The following is a 12,781-nucleotide window of genomic DNA, read 5'->3' on the forward strand; positions in this document are numbered from 1 at the left end:
ACTGGGCTACCAGGGGAATAGTTTCCCACTTTGGTCTGGATGAAAATGGCTGGTAGAGTTCACTGAAGCCTGCAATAGCAAAAAGTTGTGAGTAAGCTGTTTGAAACAGTTGTGTCTGGAATAGTGGCTTTTGGAGCTGGAGTTGTGCTTCTGGTGCAAACAGGTCTGGTTGTGGTGTAGCTTCCTTAAGGTATTCATGGAGTGTTAAATGCAGCCAGACTCCCATGAGGGTAGTCCACAGAGGAGCTGCTTGGCTGGCAGTCCTCTGCTCAAGGCAGCTGAACACCAGGGAAGGGCCTAAACAATCATCAATTAGAGGGTCAAGTCACTCTGGCCTCCAACAACTTAGCTTATTTAATGGAAAAGTAAACATTAAAAGGGGTGCCGTTAATAGAGACCTATCATTAACGTCAACAATGCTTTAACCACATTGAATGTTGCATTAAGCCTTGCTCTACTCTTAGCCAAACACCCTTGGAGAGAGTTGGGTCATTTTATTTGTCTCACAACCACAGCAGTGGAAGGCCCAAGTTCTGCCTCAAAGGTACATGCAAGCAGGTAATAGCCAGCAGAGACAGGCCAAGAAGTCGTTGTGCCATTTGCAATGTCCCATTTTTGCATTTATCTCAAAAGGGTATGATGAGGCTCCCTTGGAAGTAAGCAGATCCCTGTTCTCTTGGACTATCTCTGTGGGCTGATTTTAATTGCTGGGAATTTTGTACTCCTGAGTCTTATCAGGCAGCAAAGGAGGGAGAAGACTGAGGAAGAAAACAGACACATGTCTTATGCTCTCAACAGGACCCATTGCTGGTATCCTCCTGGTCAAAGAATTCATTGATCAACTTCATTAACCTTATCAAGCAATGGAAATGAAGTAAGACCCCCCAACTCCAGTCATAAATAATATATGTCTTCCTTCAAGGGCAAATGTCAAATTTGCTTACTGGGTATTTTTCCAGTGGCTCCATGAGAAGGGCATCCCCAAAGATCAGTCGGCAATATTCCGCCATCTTGGCTTGTTGCTTTGGGCTAAGGGAAAACAAGAACAAGAACAACAACAAAACTCAAGTCAGGAGGTATTTCTAATTACAGGAAGAGATAATTCCCTAATTTCACCATTCAGGAGCAGTTCTAAATCCCTATCCTGCCTTTGGTGATTTTAAGAAGAACATACACACAGGTAGACAGTGAAGCCTTTGGCTGTGTGAGGCTATTTTTAAGACTGACCTGACCTGCATAGACTCAGATGAGGGGAGAGCAGGTGGTCATTTGCCTGTGACTGGATTCATGAAATTCCTAGTTAGAAACTTTGTTCCTTTTGTTCCAGTCTGTGATTCTAAGTCAACTGCAAGACATTTGGAAGGGGAATGTTTTCATGGATCCATGTAAGTTCTTGTGTGAAATTTATCAGACTGACTGTTGCAAGGAAGTGTTATAAGGAGCTGGAGGAGGAGAGAAGACAGAGGAAGCTCAGAGGGAGGTGAACAGACGAAGCAGGGAGGGGAAATCTCAAATGTAGAAGAGGAAAAAAAGCAGACAGTGGACTTGTGGAGGGGTTTCTAGAGGATGGATAAAGGCAATAGGCACCTTGGAGAAAAGTGTCTGAAATTCTATTTTTTTTTTTTTTTTGAGACAGGGTAACCCAAGCAGTCTTCAAACACTTGATCCTCTGAGTGCTGGGATTACAGGCATGAATCACTCTGCCTAGCTTGTCTGAAACTCCTATGTGCAAAAGACTGAAGCAAAGGAGGTATTAACCCAAGCATGCTGCCAGAAGGCTAGAGATGACGGGTTCATGGAGCCTGAGCTGAGCTCCTGGCTCTGAACTGCTTTGGATCAATAAAATGAGGAGGATCATAACTGTCCTTGGAACAGGACAGTGGATGCTGAGCACATGAAATAAAGTAATGGGTGCAAATGCCTTTGAAATGCTGCAAGAGCACAGTACATGTAAGATGATCCCACTGTTAGAGGGCAGCAGAGTCTGCCTGCGGCACTAGACAAATTGTGCCTCTAGCACTTGTAAACACGCCGATCGGGGGAGGGGAACTTTCATATTCTTAATAATTCTGCTTTTATTGACCTTTTCAAAGCAATTAAAAAACCTTTTCTCTCATTACATAGAATGCTAAGTATTCTTATAAGGTATCCAATTCTGTTGGGTTTTATGAACTTTGATTTTGATCTACAGGCGGGGAACTTGATTTCCCATAGTTATGCTGCGTTCATAATACTTTGTAGCTGAAGAGAGACTGAACTGAGAATAAGTAACAGTGATGAAAAGCCTGCTTTATGACAATTCAAATAGATTATGAAATAGGATTTGCATTTTCATTCCTTTTTCCATGAGTGTTAAGACTGAATGATAGACATTCTTTTCACCGAAGGGGGCATTTAGTGGACTCAAATTATATTGCAATGATATAAAGGGAAAAGGTTTCATTATATAACCTCTTTTTCTATTTTTTAAAATAAAGCAGGTGGCAGGTGTTTTAATGGTAAGGTGAGTTCTTTGGGGTTCAAATACGAACCCCCAAATTGCTGCTTTCTTGGAACTGCAGGTAAAGACAAAACAGAGACTCAAAGAATTTGTCAGGCCTCCATAACAACCTTACATCTTCTCATCACACATTTCTGGCCTGTATGAGTTTTTACTACTTGGCTTTTTGTAGCCCTCAGAATAGACTGTGGTAATTCTCAGCAGTGTCAGAGGAATGGAAACACTGCTAATCAGAGACACACCCTGAAAGGCATTAGAGGTGGTGGTTTAGGGACAACTAGTTGGAAATTGTGTCCATAGACCTTTGGGACCAGGCAGAGAAGTTGCTGATTGGTCAGGACCAGCCTTGGGCAGATATTCATTGTTCCACTGGTTACTCAGACATGGACTCTGCTGTCAGTCTGCTCTCTGGCTGCAACCGAGAAAAAATCCATTTATGTTGTACCCACATGTTCCAGGTTGTACTACATAAACTGCCTTGATACTCCATTGCAATTTCACAGAATGAGCTTATTAAATATCACAAAGCTTTACAACTCCAAGTGTGGGCCAATGGACCAGCAGCATCAACACTACCTGTTAGAAATGCAAATTGGAAAGTGGGGCTTAGCACCTGCATCTTTACAAGTGCTCTTCATGGTTCTGATGCATGTGCAAGCTTAAATAATACTGTGATGGATCATCAATATAGGTAACGTGCTGAAGTAAATGGAGTTATATGTGACTGTTGCAACTTGGGAGTCCTGAGTTCTCTGTGTGGTGACCAGGATTTGAAGGCAAGAGTTTTACTCTGATGCACTACCTTCAGAATTTCCAGGAAGAATCATATTCTCACCAGTAGAGGGATTTCAGAGAGATGTTCTTTATGGCCCTAAGCTAGTGTGCTGTCAGATGGTCCCCAAATCCGGGTCCCACAAGGATAGTCCTGGAACCATGATTCTTACTCAGTGCCACTAAAGAAACACTTGAGTCTTTAGTGCTGCAGGTGATAGAACCAAATCCCCAATTCACTGATCCTTGGAAGGGGATGCCCTGGAGTCGGCATTGTAAGAAAGGCTACAGGTAATTCTGATGCAGGTGGCTAATGAACCATAATGGAGAAAGAATGCCTCTAACACTGCATGCAAGTCACCTGGGGTCTCCTTTAAATGCAGATTCTGACAGAGAATCCAGGGTGGAGCCAAACTTGGCCCTTGTATTTCTAAGTTCCCAGATGCTGCTGATCTGAGAACCATACTTTGAAGAGCCAGGATCTGTGGCTGAGATGGATTGAGCAAGATGTGGGTGTCCAAGAAAAAAAGTAAAATGTGCTATTTAGTAATCAGGCTATTCATGTTCTCAACAAACACCCACCTGTGTGAGAGCAAACCGAACAGAAAAAGTCAGAGGAAAACAAAGGTACTTTAATGGCAGGCCAGAATTGCAGAATTAAAAGGCATTAACATTGCAATTAGGGGGAAAAAAAACCTGAGTTTTTCAGAACATCAACATCAGCTATCATGGAAATAAAGCAAGAGGGAAAACTCACAAATATACTTTGAGCTTCAAGCTTGAGCAGACATTTCTAAACACATTACAATATCTATAAAATATAAGTATCTGGCAAAGTGGTCAGTTTGCTGACAAGGAATGTACCCCATCTCATGAGGGTAAATCCTCCAAGGTGAGCTAAACCAACCTCCTTTACAAATAAAGAATCTGCAGCTCATGGAGGTTAACGGCCTGGTTCAAAATCTATAGTTGTGGCCAAACCAGAGTTAGAGGCTACTTTTATTGCATTCAGTGTAGGATTCTTTCTATGAAAATGCCAGCTCACAAATTAAGTGGAGCACCAGAGTCAAGTAGGGATTTTCTTTTTTTTTAATATAAAGACTTCCAAGTCTTATTTCTAGATATTTCAATTCAGGGGAACCTGCGTTTTAAGATGCTCTCTATAGGATCCTGAGGTAGCAGGTGGATAAGTGGAGAGATGCTACTGGCAGATAGATGGATAGGTGGTTTCAGATGTTTGGAGTGAAAACCCATAAAACCTCGTAGATTTCTTCCATTTTTTTCCCAGTTTAAGTCTCTTTTGGAAATGTGGGTCAATTTAGTGCAGACCAGAGTTCGAAATCTGGCATTTTGTAGATGCAACATAGAGAAGATTAAAATAGTACACCAGAAATGACACATAGGTTTCAGACGTTTTGAGGGTGCATTCCTAGGTCACTGTATTGAGACAGATTCTGAGGTTATGCATAGATTTAGTGAGAAAGAAACTGCTAGGACTTTAGGAATGATGTCTGTCACAGGTTCAGAACTAGATGAGTGACCCACAAGTCAAGTACAGAGATCTACCAACAAAGGGAAAGCCAACCAGTTTCTTTGGGTATGTGATACATCTCCCTGGAAAGCCTGGAGGTTGAGCAATTTTGATAACTAAAACTGAATGTCAGAGGAAATGAAGGGCAGGTAACTTCCTCTCACAACAGAAGTCAATCTGTTAGTCTTTTGCTGTCATTAGATTATCACAACAGTTTGGGAAGACCATTTTCTTTCCCATATGTGAATTGCTACTCAGTTTTTAATAGTTAAATTTATTTATACAGGAAAAGCAGTATCATGGCACTATGTCCTCTTTGCTTTTATGTAGGTATTACTTTTCATGTCCAGTTTTAGATCTCTGTGTGATTAGTGTGGAAAATTGCAAAAAATTTACCGTAGTGAGGGTCACAAACATGCCAGTATGAACATTCATAGGCAGTTGCCCTGCAGTTGTTTAGGTTGCTTCAATCTCATGTTTTGGAGGCTCATGATGATTTTGTATGAGTATAGGGGATGGCTTTGGCTCAGAGCATCCATCCTGAAGCCAGGCTAAGCTGGATATGAATTCTATCTCTGCTGTGATTTAGCTGCATAGCCTTGGAAAGTTAACCACCCAATTTGGGATTCACTTTCTTCATCTATAAATTTTTAAGGATAGTCATAATATTTATACTGGGCATAATATTTGCACCTGGGCTTGTGCTGAGGGTGGCATGAGTTTAAGCATGTAAAATATTTGGAAGGGTGCTTTGCACAAAATATATGTTCAAAAAATGTTAGCATGTTTGTGGTGGTAGCAGCTGCTGCTATTTCTCTGCCTACCTCAAGGGAGAGTTCCTGTAGTAGGTGCAACAATCCAGAATGGAATTATATATAGTCTTTCATTTTGTCTAATTTAAATAGAAATGTCTCTTTAAGAAAATATCTAGCTGGTGGAATGGCTGAAGTGGTAGAGTATCTGCCTAGCAAATGTGAGGTCCTGAGTTCAAATGCCAGTGCTGTCAAAAAAAAATTAAAAAAAAAAGAAAATATCTATGCAGCATGCCTTTTCAAAAGAAACAAGGAAAGGAAGGAAGGAAGGGAAGAAGATTGCAAAGCATGATAGAAAACAGTAACAGATGAAAAGAGCTCCAACAAAATCACTAGTGAGTCTGAGCCATGGCAGCAAATTGAGGTATTACATGCAGTCTCTGAAGACGAACTCCTTTCAGTAAGAAGAGAAATACTAAGGGGATAGAATGAACTCTATTCTTTTCAACTGACCTAAGAAGTGTAAGAAAAACTCATGTGCCAAATGATGAACTCACTGGATGCATGTTTCATAATGAAATAGAATCAAGAACAAACTAGTGAATGTAATATGGATTTCTTGAGTGCAAACTAGGAATGTAGACAATTATAAAATTAGTGGCTTTAAAATAAGATCTCTCTCTCCCTCTACATATATACTAACAAATGTCTGTATTTAACTACTTAAAAAATTGATCCTGACCAAACTGCTTCTTTAAAATTTAGTGAATTCTTTAAGCGTTAGTGAATGGAAACACGTCGCAAATTAGTTGGATGAAGAAAATCAGTAAACTGGGATGAAGGGAAAGAAGGAATTTATGATCCACATTAGGACAGTTGCTGTCAACTTCGGGTTGAGAAATCTGCCTTGTCTGTGTCCTTGAAAGAATGGAGAGGGCTTCAGAAATGCTTTTTTGAGCAATTATGGCTCCCATTAATAATGTCAACCTTAAATCCAATAAGCAATTATTAAATATAACTTATTTGGGCAAGGACTCTTCATCAAATGTATGTAATACTTACGAATCCACGTGGTTCTCAAATGAAAGGAGAATTGGAAAAGGTGAAGTCTTAAATGCACACTCCGCGATTGCTTCTATCACTTCCTAAGAAGGAGAACACGAGCATATTCAATATGCCAAAGTTTTTATGTGCACGTTCTTTTCTTTAGGGCTAAACACATTAGTATGGTGGTTTGTTTGCTTATTTGCTTGTTTTGGTGGTGCTGGGGATGGAAATCAGGGCTTCCTGTATTCTAGGAAGTGCTGTATTGATCACTGAGCTGCACTCCCAGCCCAGCACACTTGGTTCTCCTTTTTATTCACAGAATTATTTCAAATGGCCTAAAATGACTGAAAGGCATGGTGAGGACTGCCAACTTGTAAAGTTTCTGACTCCAGATTTTACAAGGTGAAACAGAAAAAAGACTGGGTTTTGCTGGAGGGGGAAATACAGTCATGAAGAAGAATGATTCTCCTGCCAGGCATAGTGGTTCATATCTATAATCTCAGCATTTGGTAGGGTGTGGCAGGAGGATCATAAGTTTGAGGCCAGCCTGGGCTACATAGGGAGACCCTTTCTCAAAATGAACAACAAAAAGAATTGATTCTTTTATTTTTAATTGTATCCTCTACTTTTATAGTGAAAGAAATATAATCATACTATAAAAATTGGGGACAAAAAGAAAAGGGAAAATTTGGCCTGGTGTAGTGGCTCACGTCTGAAATCCCAGCTATTTGGGAAGTGGAGATTAGGAGGATCATGGTTTGAGGCCAGTTTGGAAAAAATTATTGAGCTTCATATCTCAACAACAACAAAATTGCTGACATGGGGTGCAGACCTATGATTTCAGCTAGGCAGGAGGCAAAGGTAAGAGGCTGTCCAAGGCCAGCCAGAGCAAAAATTTAAAAATCCCCTTCCTGAAAAATAACAACAACAACAACAGAAGGCTAAGACAGTGACTCACAGGTAGAGTGCCTGCCTAACAAGCATGGGGCCCTGAGTTCAAGCCCCAGTACTGCCACCCCTGCCCCCAAATAATTCAATTTCTGATTACAGTGAGCATTTGGTTATATTTACTTCTAGTTGTTTTTTGATGTATTTGTGTGACTTAGTTTTATTTACAGTACATATTCAATTTGTATCTTTAAAAACATTCTTAAGACATGTACTTCAGCCATTTAGGGTGTTCAATAGCTTTTAGTATATTCACAGTTGTGCAACCATTATCCTAATCCACCCAAGGATACTTTAATAATCCCAAAAAAGAAAACTGTGAACCCACTAGAAGTCACTTCTCTTCCCCCATCCCTACCCTAGACCAGCCACCTAGTCCTTCACACTCACTCATCTACTTTATGTCTCCATAGATTTGCCTACTCCAAACATTGGAATCATGCAATACGTGAGTCTTTGTGTTTGGTATCTTTCAGTTAACATGCTTTTAAAGTTCCTTTGTGTTGTAACATGTGTCAGTACTTCATTCTTCCACCTATGTCTTTTTAAAATGTATGTGGGGGGGGGTGTAGCTCAGTGGTAGAGCACTTGGCTAGAGTGCTCATTGCCCTGGGTTCGATCCCCAGCACTGAAAAAAGTCAATATCATAAGCCTCAATAACTGTAAAACACTCTAGAAAAATAGAAGTAGCATACTTGATTTAACCATTCCTCAACTGTTGGGATTGGTATATTTTTCTAGGAATAGATTCTCAAAAGAAGGATTATTAAATTTAAGAATATGAATTCTTTTGTAGCCCATCATGTATCTCCAAATTATTTTTCATTTTAGATTGCCTAGAGTAATGAATGAAGGACCAGACTGTAATGCATATTCACCAGCTTTAGGCATTATTAAAAAAGTTTTTTGTATTTAACTAATATTGAAATATAATCTCATTTATTATTTAATTATATCAAGTCAATACTACTTAAGTTTCAAATTACCTCACATGGTTTTTTAGTTGCATTTATTCTTTTCACATACTCAAGTAAGAATTTCTACTCCCATTCTTCACATCTAAGCCTTTTCTACTATCTTCTTCCCTGTGCAACACATAGCTTTCTTTATAGCTATGCCATTAAGCTACTTCCTTGCCCCAGAGTATAAATAAGGCTTTCTAATTCTGTACTGAATTTGCATATATCCTCTAAGAAGGATTTGCCTGCATGGAGTAAGAAGAATCACTCTCACTGTTTCTTAGAAGTGAATTCACAGATTGCCTTTCATATATAATCAATTTAACTTTTATGATACTCGAGTCCATCAAAATAAGTGCACTATAAAAAGCAAGCAACACCAAGATGTGAAATTTTTTATTTCATTTATTTGCTCAGAGGCTGTGGATTTAATCAAGCTTATGTTTGATTCCTATGTCTTGGACTTAAAAATTCTGTGACTTTGGGAAAAGTCCCCTAATGCATCTGCACATCAGCTTGTTGCTCTGCAAAGTGGTGGTGATAAACTTCATTTTACAGGAATACTGTGAGGGAAAATAAGGATTGAGCTCATGGTGAGCAAGTATTCCCAAATTCATTATGGTTACTTGCCCTGCAGGTATCTGCTTTCTCACTTATCCTAAACCTTGCATCCTGGATTCTCACTAATAAAAACAAGAGTTGCATCAAGTGAGCACTTATTATGTTCCAGGTGGATGTCTTATCTCATGGTACTAATATTCTACAAGAAAAATACTATTTTACAGATTATAAAATTAAGATTCAGAGATATTACCTTACTTGCCCAAGGTCATTGAGAAGAGAAGCCAAGATTAAATCCCTGAAATGTTTCTAGATTCACCTATCATACCCTTCTCAGCTCCCACTGGGCCCCTAACCAAGGCCTGAGTTGTGTGGAATTTACCACATAGTTGGGGCTTCTGGCACTTTTCTAGAGTTGAAGTGGATGCCTTGGGTTGAGCATGGAAGGCATCCACAGCCTTCATCATGTCAGCTTTACAAGTGACTTAATTTACTCACACTGGCTTAATGAGAACTCCTTGTCTATGTAATGCCTCAACCATTATATTTAGAAACAAAGCTAAAGTTTGGCTCCTATATTTCAATTATGTCAGTAGCTAAGATTTATAGGGAACTCAATGCATGAGGTGTAGTGTCTGTGTATTGGATGTTTACTTACAATGACCCTGGAGGTATGCACTATTTTGCTGAAAAGAAAGGAGGCTTGCATTGATAATGGAGCTTTTCCAAGGTCTTGCAACAAGTGAATGGGAGTTTCTTCTTCTTCTTCTCCTCCTCCTCCTCCTTCTTCTTTCTTCTTCTTCTTCTTCTTCTTCTTCTTCTTCTTCTTCTTCTTCTTCTTCTTCTTCTTCTTCTTCTTCTTCTTCTTCTTCTTCTTCCTTCTTCTTCTTCTTCTTCCTTCTTCCTTCTTCCTTCTTCCTTCCTTCTCCTTCTCCTTCCTCCTCCTCCTCCTCCTCCTCCTCCTCCTCCTCCTCCTCCTCCTTCTTCTTCTTCTTCTTCTTCTTCTTCTTCTTCTTCTTCTTCTTCTTCTCGTCCTCCTCCTCCTCCTCCTTCCTCCTCCTCCTCCTTCTCCTCCTCCTCCTTCTTCTTTTTCTTTTTCTTCTCCTTCTTTCCTTCTCCTTCTCCTTCTTCTTCTTCCTCCTCCATTTCCTCCTCCCTCATCTTCTCTTGGTGTTGGAGTTTGAACTCAAGACCTCATGCTTGCTAGGCAGGTGTACTGCCACTTTAGCCATGCTCCCAAGCCCTTTTTGTTTTACTTATTTTTCAGATAGGGTCTCAATGTTTTTCTCAGGGCTGGCGTAGACCTCAATCCACCTACCTACAGCCTCTGCATTGCTGTATCTGGGATCACAGGCATGAACCACTTATTGATTGAGAAGGGGTCTCAATAACTTCTTGTTCTGGCTGTCAAACTGGCTGTCCTCTCTAGCTCTTTCCCTAAGTAGCTGGGATTATAGATATAAGTCACTGCACCTGGCCTAAATGGGAGATTTTTGTACTAGAACCCAGGAGCTGACTCAGCTTTCAAAGTCAAAGCAGCATCCTCAACTTATGCATCCTCCTTTCTCTCTTTCTCACCCATATGCATGTTTTCTCTGTCCATCTTCCCTTATCTCTAACATAACTGTAGCTACCAGTTTAGAAAATTTTTCAAATCTTTAAGCCGAAGAAGGCATTTGCTGAATTTCATCTAATAATTTTAGTTGGGAGAAACTGAAAATTCTAAAAGTTCTACTGGAGAACTTTCTTTTGTGTCTGAAATATTTCCTAAGGTGAGCATGATAGTTCAGGATGAGCAAACTAGATATAGATTTTAAGTTCCCTTCTTTTGTACTGCTATATATAATTAGTGGATATCATATGTGAACGTTCTTTCCTGCTCAATTGCTCCTTATCCAGTCAAAACCAGTTTTCAGAGACTTATAACAATGGATTCAATAATCTATGAACCATATGGTTCAATTACTAACCTCCAGTGAAAAGACTTGCCCTTGAAATCCTTTATCCTTGACAGACAACAGTAGGTTATATTTGGATATCCATTTTATGTGTGCACTTATGGAACCATGAAATTGTACCCTAACTTCTTATTATTTTTCCCAGGAAATGCAGCTTTACTTTCAGAAATGTTTGATTTGACAACATACTCAAATTTGATACAGTTTCATCATGTACTTTTCCTCATTACTCAGTTGTCCATCCCTGTATAATAGTTGGTTAAAAGGGAGTTGCCTGGAGGAGACAAAGGACCAGCCTGGGATGGAGGGGGTGGTAAGGATTTGTGAGCGTGGAGAAGGAGAAGACTGAGTGGGAGCAGAGAAAATGAGACCAAAAGATGGCATTTTTGGGGTAGCATCTGGGTTATGGGAATCAGAGAGACTAAGGCAATGAGGCATAGAAACAGAGGACAGATAAATAGGTTAATAATAAATAAAGCCAGACTGCAGAATGCAAAGCCCTCCTTAAAGTGACTGAATTACAGTATGTCCCTTTTCTCAGACCATAACCTTTTATTTTGGCCCACACTATAAATAGGTGTCAAATGCCAATAAGAACTTTTGCTTTGGAGGATATATCTCAGAGAAGTGTTCCTGCTCACATATACTGAAAGCAGATAAACGGTGTGACATAAAACTGATAAACTTTGCAGTTTAGTTTGCTGCTGCAATAGGTACAGTAGCTATAGAATACAGTTGGGTACACTGTGAAGGGCAGGTCCAAATGCATAGGAAAGCCCAAATGGACAAATGTTAGGAGCATCTTATCACTGTCTTCCAATATATCTTGCATGAAATTTCAAAGGAAAATGTGGAAAAAGACATTCACTTATGTGATGAACAGAAGCAAAATATGACTAAAAGGAAGGCTATGCTCTATTTTGTCTCTTTGCTTTGGGATGGTAAATTCATCCACAGCATTTACTATATGCTGGGCTTGATTCAAAGTGATTCAGACAGATGAGGGCACACAACTAAGACCTTTGTCTCTGGGATGCTTACATGCTCATAGAAGGAGACACAATAAATAAGGGGCATAATAATGAAATTAAGCAGGGCGTTGGGAGGTGATAAGTGCCATGTGGAAAATAAGCCAGGAGTGTGACAGAATTTGTACCAGGGTGGGGATTGGGAGTCGTGGCTAGTTACACCATTCAATAGAAGGCCTGAGAAAGTGACATTTGAGAAAGCTTCAAAGAAGTCAGGAGAGAGCCTCATGGATACTGACTGGGGAAAAGCATTCCAGGTATAGGAACAGCTGTGCAAAGGCTGTGAGGTAGCACCTGTCCAGCACAGTCAGGGAAGAGTAAGCAGGCCAGTGTAGTTGGAGCTGACTTGAGAGAGAGGGAAAGTAGTAAGGATCAGGATACTTGAGGGGTGCGGGTGATGTTAAGATCATGTAGGGCTTTGTCCCTTCTTTCTCCTCCTATACTTTTTTTTTTCACGAAGTCACCTTTCACAGTGGATTCTGGAAAAGCAAACCATATGCCAACAAACAGGCAGAGCAGGGCTGGGAGTAGGGTGAGGAAAGAGAGGCATACAGAGCCAAATTTAAAGAGACATTCACTCCAGGTACTTGCTCTGCACTGATAAGACCCTGCACTCTTAGTGCCTTACTTGTCTTGTCCTAAGTCTTGGTCCTAATGCAGAGAAACTCCACTACTATATTTATCCACAGATAAATAAAGTGTTTCTACTCCCCACCCTCATCTCTG

The 12,781-nt window shown here is 40.1% G+C and overlaps 1 protein-coding gene across 3 annotated transcripts in view; it reads right to left on the bottom strand.

The window, feature by feature from the left end:
- Plcb1 (phospholipase C beta 1) overlaps window positions 1-12,781 on the bottom strand; it is a 725,927-nt gene that overhangs the window by 155,994 nt on the left and 557,152 nt on the right. For all 3 annotated transcript variants that reach the window (XM_074074371.1, XM_074074370.1, XM_020160494.2), the window contains exons 12-13: window positions 6,617-6,699; window positions 945-1,029 (exon numbers count right to left, since the gene is read on the bottom strand). In XM_074074371.1, coding sequence (XP_073930472.1) covers window positions 945-1,029; window positions 6,617-6,699 — 168 coding nt within the window. The remainder of the gene's footprint in view (window positions 1-944; window positions 1,030-6,616; window positions 6,700-12,781) is intronic.

This window comes from Castor canadensis, chromosome 5 (genome assembly GCF_047511655.1).
Source record: "Castor canadensis chromosome 5, mCasCan1.hap1v2, whole genome shotgun sequence".
NCBI lineage: Eukaryota > Metazoa > Chordata > Mammalia > Rodentia > Castoridae > Castor > Castor canadensis.